Source organism: Populus alba, chromosome 17 (genome assembly GCF_005239225.2).
Source record: "Populus alba chromosome 17, ASM523922v2, whole genome shotgun sequence".
NCBI classification, from domain to species: Eukaryota; Viridiplantae; Streptophyta; class Magnoliopsida; order Malpighiales; family Salicaceae; genus Populus; species Populus alba.
Genome location: NC_133300.1, coordinates 4,862,938 through 4,880,345, shown reverse-complemented (window position 1 = coordinate 4,880,345; position 17,408 = coordinate 4,862,938). Strand labels below are relative to the sequence as shown.

The window sequence follows — 17,408 nt, the reverse complement described above, 5'->3', positions numbered from 1 at the left end:
TAATATTTTAAAAAAATTAAAAATATATAATATACAAGTAATTAGCTGTAATGAGTTCAATTGACTCAGTTAATTTAATAATATCATTAGAAAATAAAAATATCGACAACAAATGAAACAAAAAAATAAAAATCATGATATCTAATATCGCAACATGGATAATTTATCTAATTATGTTTAATAAACCTCTTTATCAAAATAAATTTGTAATAGAAAAAAATATAATATTTATAATAGAAACTAACACACATAAAATTTATTGAATAATAATTAAAAAAAAACAATGCAAGGCTATATATATAAAAAATCTTATAAAAAATTAAATATTAAAAAAAAACAAATTTAAAATGATAATTTATGTTGATGAGGGCTTTTAGACCGATCATCTTGACCAAGTCAACCGAGCTTTAGCTTTGATTAAAAAATTAAACAAAGTAAACATACGAAGAAATGAGAGTCCTAAATGCAAAAAACAAAAAATAAATAAAACAATCATTCCATTTCGAGATTGGCTGTGGGCTAAGGCCTTAGACTATGACCCAAACAATTACTTTGTGCTAGATTTTGCAGGCTGGCGGGAGCATGCATTCTCGTTGTTTACTTGGCTGTAGCCTGTGGGGCTTGCATGGCTCACCCGAAGTTCATTGTCTTTGCAGAGATAAATCTGATAAAAAAAACAGAAGAGAAGACAAAGCGAAATCAATCTTAGAATGAAGATATAGTTACCAAGAAACAGTAACAGGTTGGATTGATGGCAGCAGAAAGAGTAGCTTGAAGGTAATCAAAATGGCCATAATAAGTACAAAGGAAGTTCTTCCATTAAGCGAATCAATCCTGAAAAGTGTACAAAGGAATAGTGTAGAAAGGAGAGGATTGGGGAGGCTCACCAGCACAGCAAAAAGCAGGAGCGAAGGATAAAAGCACTCGGGTCAGCCAAAAAACAACAGGAAACTCGAAGAAAGAACACAGGTGTGGAAAAAAAGGAAGCATAGGCTAAGCAAGCAACCAAACATCCTTGTGCATGGTTCATGAAATGAAAACCAACCAGGACAGTTCCACAGTTGACATTCAAAGGTGCCATCACAGCCCTCGTCCCTGAGTAAATGACTATAAACACAAAAGAAAAATGCAAACACTGACTGTTTTCAACCAAGGGCACAGCAGGATAAAGAGTCCTACCTGCAAAAGATTTTGCCTCGCATCTCTTTTCGACCCATCTCTTATAAATCGATAAAGCAGGGCACAGAAGTAGGGAGAAATTATGAGAGCAACTATCAAAATCCATAAACCAAGCATAAATGCAAGTAAAACCAACAAAAACACAAACTGCAATCAAGGACAAAGAAAAATAGCAAACTTGAAAGGGCCTGACAAAGGCCACAGCAGGCGCTCCTTAACTAAACTACTAAAAACTAAAGCCACTAACAGAGCAAAGCACAAACAACAAAGGCACAGGTCAAGCAAGGCTAGAGAGAAACAAAAGTTGGAAAACAAAACAAAAACCTGAGCAATCAGAGATAGTAAAAGCTGAAAAAGGAAACCTGCAACACACCATGAATGTTATAGCAGCCCCTCTTTAAAATAAGGCAGTAAACTTACCACTAATTCTGCAAAAGACACTGGTGAAGTTATCATCAGGTGGACCAACCAAACCAAAACCTGAGAAATGAGAACAAATGCACAGCATTAAGAGAAACCAGACATTTTTTTCATTTTTGTTGGATTACTATATATGGAATTTAGCATTCACGCATTGCAGGATCTCATTGCCTAAGCTTTTTGGTTTATGTCTTCCGAAAGGAAACAATGTGATGAGTAGAGCTGGGGAGCATTCTTGATGATTTGTGGGATGATTTTCATCCAGAGAAGGGAATATCTCGTAAAACAAATGTCATAGATTGAAGGTGCTGCTCCCTGCTTCTATATCTTAGAAAGCCTTTTTGAAATACCTTCAGGGCTAGGTACTGTTGGTATCGTGGTACACAAATGTCATAGATTGAAGGTGCTGCTCCCTGCTTGGTTGTTGTCTAGACTCCAATTCGGAACTATTTGAAAATAGTTTATCAATTATTTTTTATATTAAAACGATTTAAAAATATATATTAAAAAAATTTATTTTAAACAAAAAAAATATTAAATTTTTTTAAAATTTAAAAAATATAATTTGCGTGACATCCCCAAACAAAAACGAACATTTTATAATACGCACAAATCAAGAGAACCTTCAACCACTAGCCTAACCGCTTGGGATTCTCATTCTAATTTATCAAAGCAATCACTAGGATCAATTTCACCAATTTCTTAGCATAGATTCATTGAAGATAATTTCACCTTTACCAATCCAAAACATCAATGAACACAAAAAATGAACAAAAAATTGCAGCAGTAAAAAGAATTCTCCAACTATTTGTAACATCAAGCAAAACACCAAACAGACACAAAACAAGACTTCTTCCCCATCTTGCCATTCACTGTTATGTTAGGACTACAAGCATTTCCTTTACTCCAGTGCTCAGCCTCTCATGGTATCTTGATCTTCATAGTTGAAGCATCTTCTGCTTGGAATGTGTTGTTGCCGTTTAACCAGCTGAATGCAAAGTAGGGTGCTTCTGTTTCCTCTGCAAGACATGTCAAGATATGCATAAATGTTGTGTGTGGTCCCGCACCATGTGATGGTGGGACCACCACATTAATTGGTAAGAGACTTGGCTGTCTTTTTAAGTTAAAAACACAAATATTTACTGTAGATGGCAGTAGTGAAAAACAGAAGAGAGGAGAAGAAAACCGAGAGAAAGAAAGGAAGAAGAGGCAGCAGAGCAGCCGGTGCTCTTCCTTCGACTCCCAGCTCGTTCACCGTTGGATCGGGCTGAAATTTTGACCGCATATTTTAGACACGTTACTCTTTATTCTGGACGGTTGGATCGAAGATTGGTGGCTTGAACGTTGTCCGTTTTGACAGAAAACAGGGCTGTCAGTATTGTGAGTGTTTCTCAAATAATTCTCCTTTAATCTTGTTGTAATCTGAGAATAAGTTATTCTTAATGATATATATGTTGTATCCCTTAGTTGAATCTGAGAAAAAATAGTTGTGAACCCATTATTTGTTAATAGTGGAAATTTTTAGGTGGACTACGGTCCCGTGGTTTTTCCCGCATCGGGTTTTCCACGTAAAAATCTTGATGTTGATTTGTGTGATTATTTGCATTATATTTGGTATTCTGTTTTTACAGCACAAAAAGGAAAAGAAATGGGACTTGTGAATTGTAATCCTAGTAAATTGGTGTCCGGTTGTTTCTAGTTTCCCAACAATAAACTGTCACTAACTTGGTTGTTTTTAGCAAAAAAGCAATGCTTTATATATATACACACCTAAATTTTCAGGTGTAGAAGCCACTGATGCAACTTCATTTATGAAATCCTGTCCATCAGCTTTTGATTTTCCCAACAACTTTACTGCTGCAAAACGCCCACTGCGAAGCTCAAAGCCTTCTTCACCCAATTTGTCCTTGAAACCTCTAGTAATCTTCCTGATATCTGAGTAGGAATACCTTACTGGCATCAGGTTATTCTGACTCTGTAGGAATTGTTCAACTGTATCGTATACTGATAAATGTCTCCTTCGCCATTTGTAGATCAAAAATATAATCACACATGGAGTCCCACAAACAACTTTTAGCCCATGCATGAAGCAGTGCTGTGTAGGAAATTTCCAGAAAACAATCTAGTTTGTGATCTTATTTGTTGTCTCCACTAGAAATTTGTTGCGAAACTAAAGAAATGACGGAATTTCTTACCAAAGTAAACGGATATAATTATATAGAGGTAGGGATCTGCAGGAAATGGTGAACAAAATTACAATTACTATTCAAGAAACAACAATCCTTATTTCACAAATATGTCGTTTATGTTAGAATTAATTTTCAAGTCCACATTTAAAGTATCTTTTAGTTCTCCTAGATGTCTCCTAAATATATACATGTAACTACTTAATTATGTATTTATCTTTTAAGTCTCTTGAATTATTCTAAACTAATATAAATATATATTAAAAATATTGTAAGTCTAAGTCCAAGTCTAGTAGGACTTAGCAGAGTTTACTATGAGACCATATTTCTCATATTCCTATTTTTACTCTTCTTCTTCAAATATTTCTAACAGTTTAAAGAAACACGTAAGAATACACAAACATGGTGAGATGTAGAAAAAGAATTCGCACCTGTCACATAGTAGAGTATCATTTGCCAATAGCTTCCATCAAAACCTGTTGAAGCTTTAGGTTAAGAAACCAGTTCTAATGGAATACACAATAGTAAATGCGAAAGAAAATAGAAAAGAGCGCACACAATTTAATAATGTGACTTGAACTAATTAATGTGTATCCATGTTCAAGTTAAGATGAACCAAACGTTTCACTGTGTCAATCCTGAAATTGCAAAAGACCAATGAATCTGTCCAACTACCTTAAACCACATTATGAACATGAATGAATCTTATGATCAGTCCTTGATGAAGGATGATTGGGGGAGAGAGTGTTCCTGAGACTGGATGCACCTGAGACTGGATTGGGAACAGAGCCAGCAGGTCAAGCATTTGAAATGGATATGAATAACATCTCATCTTCCTTGATGAAGGATGTTGAGTCGAGCAGTGGTATAGAGAACATGACTTGGGAATTGATGCAGTCTGTTGCTGAGAGAGGAAGCTCTTCTAAAAGGCCTGTAGATAAGAGCGTGCCAAGTTCAAGCAATAACGAGGCAATTAAGGCAGCTTCAAGTCCTGTGCGGTGTTTAGAAATGGAACAAGAAGAACCTCCTCTTTTTTATGAGAGCCTAAGATGGATGGATATCTGGATCAGGGGGGAGACTGGAATTGTTGAGGAACCTAGAGCTCATGTTGTACTTATGCCAGATGAACCCGAGCCTAGACATAGAACAGAGAAAACATGTCAGGCATTTGAAATGATCTTGAATAACATCTCATCCTCATCAATGAAGGATTTTTTGTTAAGAATTTATATAGAGAACATGACTTGAGAATTTACACGGTAAGCTATTCTAAAAGGCGTGTACATAAGCGACGTAGGACTAAAAGATATGTATTCCCGACAACGAAGCTATTGAAAGAAAGATGAAGGATGTCTGGTATTGTTTGTTGAGTGGTGAGGTCTCATGCATTGGCATTTACGGGATGGGAGGAGTGGGAAAGACAACTTTGGCTGCACATATCCATAATCAGCTTCAAGATAAACCAGACATTTTCTTTCATGTTTGTTGGATTGCTATGTCACAAGAATTTAGCATTCACGCATTGCAGGATCTCATTGCCGAAGCTTTTGGTTTATGTCTTCGGAAAGGAAAAGATGTGATGAGTAGAGCTGGGGAGCTAAGGACAGCATTCTCGAATTGCAGTTATCATTCTTGATGATTTGTGGGATGATTTTCATCCTGAGAAAGTGTGAATATCTCGTAGAGCAAATGTCATAATTTGAATAGCCTTTAATCTGGAAGTCTTTGTTAGCGTGAGCCATTAGAAGTTACAAGGAAATAAAACACTAGTTGTATCAAACTTCTAGTTGCAGTCGTATATATCGACTCCCTAGTTTTCAGGCTTCAATCTAGGAGAGGCTATTGTGTAAAAGTAGATTAGTTAAAACACATCTCTTAACTCCTTCCCCTGTATCTCTATATATAGACCGTGAGTCAATTAATAAAGCTAAGTTAGTTTGTTTCTCCAGAAAATCTGACATGGTATCAGAGCATAGTCTAGGGATTTCTATAACCTAAATAGAAAATTAACCAAACGACTTCGACCTTATGGCTGAATATTCCACTGAATTGATTCAGCCACAAAATCCCATAACAGACTCCATGCTTGACAACTTCACGACCAAGATGACGGAGGCTTTGACAAAAGCCCAGGCTACCTCACAACCAATTATCAATGACTCTTCTGCAGCACCAACCAACATTAAGTTGGATGGATCCAACTATGCTTTATGGTCCCAGGTGGTAGAGATGAACATCTCAGCCAAAGACAAACTAGGGTATATTAACGGAGACTTCCCTCAACCCTCAGAAGCAGACGCAACATTCCGTAAATGGCGTACTGAAAACTCTGGTGAAAGGATGGTTGATTAATTCAATGGACCAATCACTGGTTGCAAACTTCATTCGCTTCCCAACAGCAAAACAGGTGTGGGACGCCATTGCACCTACATATTTTGATGGAACTGACACATCACAGGTTTATGAACTTCGACGCAGGGTAACTCGAATGCGGCAGAAAGGAGGATCAATTGAAAAATATTACAATGATTTACAAGGGATATGGAGGGAGATAGGCTTTTGACGCCCCAATCCCATGGAATGTGCAACAGACATTCAAAAATATAACTCTCTGATACAGGAGGAAAGAGTTTATATTTTCTTGGACGGATTGGATGATCGACTTGACAACATTCGTAGTGACATTCTCCAACTGAAACCGTTTCCTATAATTGAGTAGGCCTATGCTCAAGTCAGAAGAGAGGATACTCGACAGGCAGTGATGACAGCAGGGGCAGAGACCGCAACCAGTGGTGCTGTTATGGCCATCAAAGGCTCAAGGTTTGGCCAACCACCAATGCTGGTAATTGGAAAGCATAACCTATCCTCTAAACCGAAGGGTCCTTTTGATGGAGGGAAATGTACACATTGTGGGAGCACCAAACACACTCGTGAGACATGCTTCAAGTTGCATGGATACTCGGAATGGTGGCATGAACTACAAGCTAGGAGGAAAAAAGGTAACACATTACCTGATGAAAGCACTGGTAGAGCCGCAACAGTCACGGCAGAACCTCAACTCTCACTCATCCCTATGGCAGACTCCTCCACTTCTAAAGCAACAGGTAACTGTGGACAAAGTTTCTATAGTTCTAACCATCAAGATGAAAGTGAGTGGATTATCGACCCTGGGGCTACGGACCATATGACATTTGATCCTGCGGACTTCTCACACACAACTCAACCACAGAGGACTTGTATTGCAAATGCAAATGGAGTCGCGTATCCAGTCATGGGAGCTGAAACCGTGTCACTATCACCCTCACTCACTTTGTCCCACACTCTTCTCGTTCCTTCATTATCAAACAAATTAATGTCTGTGAGCCAAGTAACAGAAGAACTCAATTGTGTGGTATTGATATACTCTAATGTTTGTTTTCTTCATGATGTTCTCAGTAAGGAGATTATTGGGCGTGGTACTAAGAGAGGAGGGTTATACTATTTAGATGATTTTAATCATGGGAAAGCAAATCATGTACACCATCAACTCAGTAGCAAGGAACGAGAAATATGGTTATGGCATCGTTGTCTTGGGCACCCATCATTCGGATATCTAAGACACCTATTTCCGAACTTATTTTTACAATCAAAGGATGTTGATTTTAACTGTAAGACTTGTATTCTGGCTAAGAGCCACATAAGTTCTTACTATGCAAGTTTGAATAAAAGCAGTATTCTGTTTGCTCTTATACATTCTGATGTCTGGGGACCTTCCCCACGAACGACTGTAACTGGTTATTGTTGGTTTGTTATATTTGTCGATGACTCAACTTGAATGACTTGGCTTTACCTGATGAAGACAAAGGAGGAGGTGTTCCCAATATTCCAAGCATTTCACACCATGATTCAGAATCAATTTTCAGCCAAAATACAAGTGCTTCGGTCAGATAATGGAGGGGAGTTTGTCAACCAATGATTCAAAGCGTTCTTCCAGCAACAAGGTCTCCTCCATGAAACCTCATGTGTGCAGACTCCTCAACAGAATGATGTTGCTGAACGAAAGAATCGCCACAGCTTGGAAATAGCTCGTGCCCTTCTTCTCGGCACAAATGTCCCAACTCACCACTGGGATGATGCAGTAAGTGTTGCAGTTTACTTACTCAACAGATTGCCCTCTAAAGTCTTGCACTTCAAAACTCCCCTGCAAGTGCTTTCCTCTCATGTTGCACTACCCACCGTGTTGATGCTCCCACCACGTGTGTTCGGCTGTGTGGTTTTTGTTCATATCCATAAAAACCAACACTCCAAACTTGATCCACGTGTTGTTAAATGTCTGTTTCTGGGTTATGGACCAACTAAGAAGGGCTACAAATGCTTTGATCCCATTAACAAGAGACTCTATATCACCATGGATGCTACCTTTAATGAGTCTGAACATTTCTATTCTCCTACAGTCCCCAATTCAGCTCTTCAGGGGGAGTGTAGAAGGGAAGAATTGAATGAACTGAGTTGGTACTTAACAACTCCAGCCACTGTTAGCACCACTGATAATTCAACAAATCCTGCAGCTACATCCAGTGGTGACAGTCCAGCACAAGCTGGCGAAAGAGAACTTGAGGGGGCTGAAAATGATGTTGAAGGAATACATGAACACCAACTTAATGAAGAGCTTGTGAATCAAGAAAGTCAACCAACCCCTCTCTCTGCAGTACCTGAATCTCCTACTGAGAACAACCTTGAGGTAAGCTCTTCCACTGTTCCCCCATATACTACTGACTTGAATACTCCCGTAGAGTATGTGTTACCTTTCAAACACAACAGAGGAAAGCCACCAAATAGGTACTCCCCTGATACCGAAGAAAGGCGATCCAAATTCCCCATCACCAATTATGTCAGCACCCAGCACCTACCTGGTCCAATTCAGGGTTTCACAGAGGTATTATCCTCTTGTCATACTCCAGATAATATAGCAGATGCCTTGGCCGACTCTAAATGGGCACAAGCCATACAAGAAGAGATGGAAGCCCTACAAAAAAATAATACATGGAAACTGATACCGCAACCTAAAGGAAAAAAAAACAGTAGGGTGCAAATGGGTGTTCTCAATTAAATACAAGGCAGATGGATCAATTGACCGGTACAAAGCAAGCCTAGTAGCGAAAGGATTCACACAGACATACGATATAGATTATGTTGAGACTTTCTCACCAGTTGCTAAATTAAATACTGTTAGAGTTTTACTATCCCTTGCAGCAAATCTAGACTGGCCGCTACTCCAATTTGATGTAAAGAATGCCTTCCTTCATGGTGACCTTGAAGAAGAAGTTTATATGGATATCCCATCAGGCTTTACATCATCTTCAGGAACTGGAGTTGTATGCAAGTTGGAGCGAGCTCTATATGGTTTAAAACAATCTCCTCGAGCATGGTTTGGGAGATTTAGCTCAGCCATAAGAAGGTATGGGTTTGTTCAAAGCAATGCAGGCCACACCCTCTTCCTGAAGCATCGACAAAAGAGGGTGACAGCCTTAATCAACTATGTAGATGATATGATTATCACCGGGGATGACTATGAAGAAATGTCAAAATTACAAGAGCAATTGTCAGCCGAATTTGAGATGAAGAACCTGGGTGGACTTAAATATTTCTTGGGAATAGAGGTGGCAAGGTCACAGAAGGGTATATTCTTGTCCCAAAGAAAATATGTGCTAGATCTACTATCTGAGGTGGGGTTATTAGAGTGCAAACCAACAGATACTCCCATCATTCAAAATCACAGACTCACTGAACACACAGACCAAGTACCAACGGATAAAGGACGATACCAAAGGCTGGCGGGAAAACTTATTTACTTGTCGCATACTCGTCCTGTTATTGCTTATGCTGTAAGCGTTGTGAGCCAGTTTATGCATAATCCAAGCGAAGAACATATGAACACGGTGATTCGAATACTTCATTACTTGAAATCCTCACCAGGAAAGGGTCTAATGTTCTCTAAAAACAACCACTTGGATGTTGAAGGATACACAAACGCGGATTGGGCAGGGAGTATTCTAGATAGAAAATCCACGTCAGGGTACTTTACATTTGTGGGAGGAAATCTAGTTACATGGAGAAGTAAAAAGAAAAAGGTGGTGGTTCGATCAAGTGTTGAAGCTGAATTTAGGGGGATGGCAAAAGGGCTTTGTGAATTACTATGGCTTAGAAGGTTACTAATGGAAATAGGCTACGGTCCTAACACGGAGATGAACTTGTTTTGTGACAATAAAGCTGCAATCGATATCTCACAAAATCCTATTCAGCATGATCGAACAAAACACGTGGAGATAGACAAACATTTTATTAAGCAAAACCTTGAAGAAAAGATCATCCGGTTTGTTTTTGTCAAATCAAAAGATCAACTAGCAGATATATTGACAAAGGCAGTTTCCAGTAGAATTTTTCATGACTCACTTGACAAGTTAGGCAATAAAGATATTTATGCACCAACTTGAGGGGGAGTGTTAGCGTGAGCCATTAGAAGTTACAAGGAAATAAAACACTAGTTGTATCAAACTTCTAGTTGCAGTCGTATATATCGACTCCCTAGTTTTCAGGCTTCAATCTAGGAGAGGCTATTGTGTAAAAGTAGATTAGTTAAAACACATCTCTTAACTCCTTCCCCTGTATCTCTATATATGGACCGTGAGTCAATTAATAAAGCTAAGTTAGTCTGCTTCTCCAAAAAATCTGACAGTCTTCTATGCAATTCTCTTGAGGAAATTACAGTGGGTGATTGCCCGCAGCTAACGAGGATCCCATTCTCTTAAGAAAATTGAAGCAGATCCTGAAAGGTTGTTGAACACAGTTGAGCATTTTTGAAGACCTTGCCTCTTACCCACAAGAAGATGCATTTCACAGTCATGGTTTTCAATCCTGTTTTGTTGTGATTGGTTCCTCGTGGCTTATGCAAGATATGGTAATGTGCAAATGGTGACGCTAGATCGATTGTCATGGGGCTGAACATTGACACGAAGGCATTGTTGGTGGAAGAAAATGAAATTAAGCCCCTCTGTTCAGAATCATCCCTATGATAGCAAATAAATCGCTATTTTCTATCTCCGAAGCTACTTATAGTGGAAGGATTACTAGAGAGACTTGACTTGTATTTGTGGTCTCCGAAGCTACTTGTAGTGGCTACCTATAAATAGAGACTCGTCTTTTCATGCATCAACTTGTTTATATAATCCCTGTGATAGTCTCTTGTTAATTTGTAGCCAAAATATTATTCTGTTGGAGAAAAATATAGGATAATTAATATGTAGAACATGGAACAGTTATCATGGAGGATGTTCCATCCTCGCCAACTGCTATGATTGCCAAACAGAGTGGAAATCTGATAGTTAAACACAATACAGAACATCTTTGTATGATGATTATATAGACCACACCGAAGAAACAAGCCGCATCTTGAACTCTAAATTAGCTAAACACAAATAAGATAAAAGGAAGTATTGCAAATTATCATAATGTGTTGCAGACTAAATCATCACAACCAAGTCCGAAAGCACCATTATTCTATCATTTTCCCTGCATGTAAGCAGAGCATTCCACATCATATAACTTAGTATGCATTTTCAATCAAACTGGTTGATGCGGTAGAATCACCTGACAACGATGATGACTCTCCTTCAATGTTTGGTGGCGTCACATCTAGATTGAAGACAGGCTTAGGAGGCAATTGCAAGTTTTCCAAATCTCCTTCAAGCATCTCCACAACATTCTTCATTGTAGGCCGCTCCATGGGTTTCATTTGTATACACCACAATCCAACCATAATCATCTTCTTGACGATCTTACGTTCTTCCTCCGTGGCATCGTCTCCGATTTCTATGGCCTTTCCATCAGATACCTGGTCATGAACCCAATATGGCCAGTAGATTTCACTTGAATTTTCTGCCAATGCGTTTACATTCTTCCTTTTGCCTGCCATTTCCAATAGCAACATTCCGAAGCTATAAACATCAGCTTTATAGGAGACACGCCCAATGTTTTTGTAGAACAATTCAGGAGCCATGTATCCTATGGTGCCCCTTGCTGCAGTAAGAGATGTTATGCTGCCATTAGTGGGGTACAACCTAGCGAGCCCGAAGTCAGAGACTTTTGGAGTGAAATTTTCATCGAGAAGAATGTTGTGAGGTTTGATATCAAAATGAAGTATTTGCATGTCACAGCCTAAATGAAGATAGTCGATACCACGAGCCACTCCAAGGGAAATCTGATGCAGTTTTTGCCAGCTTAAAGAAATTGATCCTTCTCGAGAAAACAAGTGTCTATCAAGAGATCCATTAGGCATGAAATCATATACAAGAGCTCGCTTTGATCCTTCAGCGCAAAAACCGATTAGCTGCACCACATTAGTATGGTGAATCCTTCCTATAGTAGCAACTTCATTTATGAAATCCTGTCCATTAGCTTTCGATTTTCCCAATAATTTTACTGCTGCAAAACGCCCACTGCGAAGCTTTCCTTTGTAAACTGTACCAAAGCCTCCTTCACCTAATTTCTCCTTGAAACCTTTAGTAATCTTCTTGATATCTGAGTAGGAATACCTTACTGGCATAAGGTTATTCTGACCCTGTAGGAATTGTTCAACTGTATCGTATACTGATAAATGTCTCCTTCGCCATTTGTAGATCAAAAATATAATCACACATGGAGTCCCACAAACAACTTTTAGCCCATTATGTAGTGCTGTGTAGGAAATTTCCAGAAAACAATCAAGTTTTGTGATCTTATTTGTTGTCTCCACTAGAAATTTGTTGCGAAACTAAAGAAATGATGGAATCTCTTACCAAATAAAACGGATATATTGAGGAAGGCATCTGCAGAAAATGGTGAACAAAATTACAATTACTATTCAAGAAACAACAATCCTTATTTCACAAATATGTCGTTTGAAGAAACACTTAAGAATACACAAACAAGGTGAGATGCAGAAAGAGAATTCGCACCTATCACTTTGCCGAGTAGTGTGTCCCAGAAGATATCACCAAAATCTGTCGAGAATTTAGGTTTAAAAAGAGTTCTAATGGTATACGCAACAGTAAATGCGAAAGAAAATAGATAAGAGCACACACAATTTAATTAATAATGTGACTTGAACTAATTAATGTGTATCCATGGTCAAGTTAAGATGAACCAAACGTTTCACTGTGTCAAAATTATCTGTTGAAGCTTTAGGTTAAGAAACGAGTTCTAATGGTATACGCAATAGTAAATGCAAAAGAAAATAGAAAAGAGCGCACACAATTTAATAATGTGACTTGAACTAATTAATGTGTATCCATGTTCAAGTTAAGATGAACCAAACGTTTCACTGTGTCAATCCTGAAATTGCAAAAGACCAATGAATCTGTCCAACTACCTTAAACCACATTATGAACATGAATGAATCTTATGATCAGTCCGCTATAGTAGAATCCACAGGTAATGGATGCACAGAATTTGTACATCAGGGGACAGTCCAGTATATTGTGCTAATACCCAAAAAAAAATGAAAATTGAAAAGGAAGCCAGAGAAAATATATATATGAAACCACCTCAAATCACAAGTTATATACGGTCTTATGAATCAAAGTGTTACATACCAATGCATTGACGACGGTCTGAGCTGTCGATGTAGCAACCCAATGTGCAATTTTCACAGTTGATGTTGTACCATGAAAGCTCAAACCCATATGCCAGGTCACTGCGTATTTCTTCAAAGGACTTGTCTGTGTAGTTCTTCTTTGGAAGCAAAAATATTTTCTCTATGGTGCACAGTTCCATCAAATCCGAGGCATCCATGCCCCCAAGAGTCACATAATTCGAACGAGTCACAAGAGTAGAGTTGGAACAATTTACTGATCCATTGTTAAGGCTGTAGGGAGCCGTGTCCACATAGAGAGTTGAATTCACCGTATTTTCACAGCTCATGAAAATCATAGGCTGTGATAGTGTAGTTAACCAGACCCCCTGATAGTACACGGAACCTTCATTCACTCCTGGCGGCACCTCCTTGTAGTTATACCATGAGTATCGATCTCCGTCACTGAAGTTATCAGGTGCCAAAGAATAACGAGGGATGGAGCAATTATCTTGTACACTAGCATCTACCACTCGGATTGTGAAGTTGCCGTAGTCGATTGCCTGCACGTAGTATTTACCTGAATACAAATATAATACTGTAGAAATATTGTTCTCGCAAATCAGAGTATAATTATAGTTTCCGCAGCTTTGTGGATCAGTGTTTAGTCTGAAAGGGTAGCTAATGTTTTGGATATTGCCGCATGAAGAAGGAGCACAATGAGCAGTGATGGTGCTAGAATGGCAAGTTTGGAAGACTAATAGCTGTAAAAGAAAAGCTATGTAGCAAGCAAAAAGGACGTTCATTCCTCTAAACATGGGGAAGGCTGAAGTGATACACAGTGTATACATAATTTTTGCACAAACTATTGAATTTCGTAGTGGAAGCTACTGATAATGGAATGAAAGGGGAAGGAGAACAACCCTACCTGGTCGTCCTAGTACTGACAAAAATATGGACTTTTTCTTTCTTGATTCATTGTATCTCAAGCAACACAACAGGACAGAGAGCCCTTTACTTTCCTTCTCAAATAGTGTGTAGACAAATTGTACTGACACTTAAGTCAATGATTGAAACATTGGTCTGTCACTCGAAGTTTCACATAGCAAGACTTTTGCCCTCAGCCACCCTGGAGTCAATGACGAAGATTTATACGCTTCTTCGTTATTTCTTGTTGAGAATCTCGCATCCATCACAACCCCTAGTCCCTTCTGGCATTAAGCGTTAAGAGTGCGACCATGTAATTAAAATTCACTTGATAGAATCTATTTTTCTGCTAATTCTAGGTTTCGAACATGTTACCATATGCATTGTGAATACTATGTAAATAGAGAGATTATTACTATCATTAGGGATGAGCAAATTAATCATAAAAACCGCCCAAAATTACCTGAACCAGACAGTACTCTTTTTTAATTTTTTTTAGTGTCGAAGGGAGGGATGCAAGGATGCGTGTACTAGTGTGAAGGACTCGCCCATCTAAGGACTCCATGAGTTTTCTGAAAGGCCAAAACTATATCAGCACATGCAGATAAAATCTTAGGAGGAGTGTGGAGATGATGAATTATTCATCAGAAATGGTTACGTGTTTATTCTTCTTTTTCATCGTCTTCCTTGCAGGCCATGGAGCAAGCTTGAACTGCACAGGATCATGTGGAAACCGTGGCCCTAACATCCGATTTCCTTTCCGCATCATGGACAAACAACCAGACCACTGTGGTTTTGATCTATCCTGCTCGGAGGACAACAGCACACTGCTTAAGCTGCCAACTGGATTGAGCCTCCACGTCGAAAGAATTGACTATAGACATCGACTTATTTATGCAAGGGATCCTCAAGGTTGCTTTCTAAGGCAACGTTTAAACCTCAGTTTTGGGGCTTCTCACTTCCAAATTAAGAACGATTGGCTGTATGATGGGACCTTGTTCAACTGTTCTTCTAATGAGAAAAGGTCTGGGCTCACACATAAAATCCCATGTCTGAGTGCTTTTAACCATGAAGTTTATGCCGTTGAATCAAGTACCACCATCAGTGACACTGATTTGTTATCTTGTACCAAGATGTACAACATTTATGGAATTCCACATAGTATGTTGCATGCAGAAAACTATGTTCTTACTATGTCTTGGTCCAATCTAACTTGTGGATCTTCTGAAACTGAATGCTACCTTCAGCACACTAAAGGTATGCCTTTCTATCTTTCTTCCTTTTTTTCAAATTAAACTCTTTTCGTCTTTGTTGCTTTCATGATTTTACCAATTGCATCAAAGGGAGAAGCTAATAAGTATTCAATCCCTTACAGATGTGCGGCGAAAGCTACTGATTACTGGTTAGTAGTCTTCTCAAATCTCCATCTCAATTTTACACTTGGTGGTTCAATACATCACTTCCCAAAAAACAGAGTTTCCTGACTCAGAATGTTGATATGCAGGTGTGATTTTCGGATTCTTCCTTTTTGCAATAGTGATTACTGCACTCTACCGCGCCTATAGCAACGATAAAACACAAAGAGAATATCAAGCCAGGGTTGAAATGTTTTTGGATGATTACAGATCACTGAATCCCACTAGGTACTCCTACGCTGATCTCAAGAGGATCACAAATCAATTCGGTGATGAATTGGGCCAAGGAGCTTATGGAACCGCGTTCAAAGGAAAGCTAACCAATGAAATTGCTGTAGCTGTGAAGCTCCTCAATAATTCCATAGGTAAAGGGGAGGAATTCATCAATGAAGTGGGAACAATGGCAAGGATCCACCATGTCAATGTTGTTCGCTTGATCGGTTTCTGTGCTGATGGATTTAGACGAGCTCTGGTTTATGAGTACTTGCCAAATGGTTCATTACAGAAGTTCATAACCTCAGCAGACTCAAGGAACCATTTCCTTGGCTGGGAAAGGTTGAATCGTGTTGCTCTAAGCATAGCCAAGGGGATTGAATATCTTCACCAGGGGTGTGATCAAAGAATCCTCCATTTTGATATCAAACCACAGAATATCCTGCTTGACAACGAATTCAATCCCAAAATCGCCGATTTTGGGATGGCAAAGCTGTGTTCCAAGGATAAAAGTGCTATTTCCATGACGACTGCAAGGGGGACTGTTGGCTACATTGCCCCAGAAGTGTTCTCGAGGAACTTCGGGAGTGTTTCCTATAAATCAGATGTCTACAGCTTTGGCATGTTAGTGCTGGAAATGGTTGGAGGAAGGAAGAACGTCGATGATACAGCAGAAAATGGTGACCAGATATACTTCCCGGAATGGATTTATAATCTCTTAGAAAAGGAAGAAGACCTGCGGTTTCATATCGATGGAGAAGAAGATGCTAAAATTGCGAAGAAACTAGCAATTGTGGGGCTATGGTGCATTCAGTGGAACCCAGCAGAGCGTCCTTCCATGAAAACTGTTGTCCAAATGCTTGAAGGGGAAGGAGAAAACTTAACAAAGCCTCCTGATCCTTTTAGCTCCTCTGTCCCTAAGAGAACCAGCGCAGGCCGCATGCCAGCGAGACGTCTTCACCAAGAGTTGGCAGCCATCTCAGAAATAGAGTGATCTGAAATTTAATCTTTTCAGTAATAACTTAATAATGAGCAATAATGAAGGAAATTGTTGTGAGTTGGGTTCAGAAATTTACTCTTTTCAGTAATAACATATTAGGTTCTTCTTCTTCTTCTTCTTCTTCTTCTTTTCTGTCAATTCACCTTTTAAGTTCTTAATTACTAATGCAGTGTCGATTCACAGATTGAGAAGTATCAAATCAACAAATTAAAATGTGTAAATAATTTTGCAAATCCAGCCCTTTATTCATCATATTTAGGCAGTCCAGCCTAACCTTCAATTGCAAAGGAAATCAATATAACTGATGTGTTATTTTATTTATTTATTTATTTATTATAAAAATATTGGTCTGGCATCAATAGACTTGGACTTGACAGTAAACATAGACTTGGCAGTCATTTTTTATAGATAAGTTTTTTTTTATGTATCTTGAAGGTTTATTATGGTTATTAAGTACATTTTATTTTCATCATTAAAAACAT

The 17,408-nt window shown here is 38.7% G+C and overlaps 2 protein-coding genes and 1 long non-coding RNA gene across 3 annotated transcripts; 1 reads left to right on the top strand and 2 right to left on the bottom strand.

Moving 5' to 3' along the window:
• Positions 1 to 387: 387 nt before the first annotated feature.
• On the bottom strand, positions 388 to 1,593 carry LOC118036832 (uncharacterized). Its single transcript, XR_004685456.1, has 2 exons — positions 1,180 to 1,593; positions 388 to 664 (listed from the first exon to the last, which is right to left on the bottom strand). It is a non-coding gene; the product is annotated as an uncharacterized lncRNA (long non-coding RNA).
• A 9,649-nt stretch (positions 1,594 to 11,242) lies between these two features.
• On the bottom strand, positions 11,243 to 14,376 carry LOC118036827 (rust resistance kinase Lr10). Its single transcript, XM_035042660.2, has 4 exons — positions 13,394 to 14,376; positions 12,758 to 12,802; positions 12,599 to 12,628; positions 11,243 to 12,497 (listed from the first exon to the last, which is right to left on the bottom strand). The coding sequence occupies exons 1-4, from the start codon at positions 14,220 to 14,222 to the stop codon at positions 11,368 to 11,370; spliced, it is 2,034 nt and encodes a 677-aa protein (XP_034898551.1). The 5' UTR covers positions 14,223 to 14,376; the 3' UTR covers positions 11,243 to 11,367.
• A 166-nt stretch (positions 14,377 to 14,542) lies between these two features.
• On the top strand, positions 14,543 to 17,035 carry LOC118036831 (rust resistance kinase Lr10). The gene is made up of 3 exons (XM_035042663.2): positions 14,543 to 15,555; positions 15,674 to 15,700; positions 15,803 to 17,035. The coding sequence occupies exons 1-3, from the start codon at positions 14,928 to 14,930 to the stop codon at positions 16,918 to 16,920; spliced, it is 1,773 nt and encodes a 590-aa protein (XP_034898554.1). The 5' UTR covers positions 14,543 to 14,927; the 3' UTR covers positions 16,921 to 17,035.
• Positions 17,036 to 17,408: the final 373 nt, after the last annotated feature.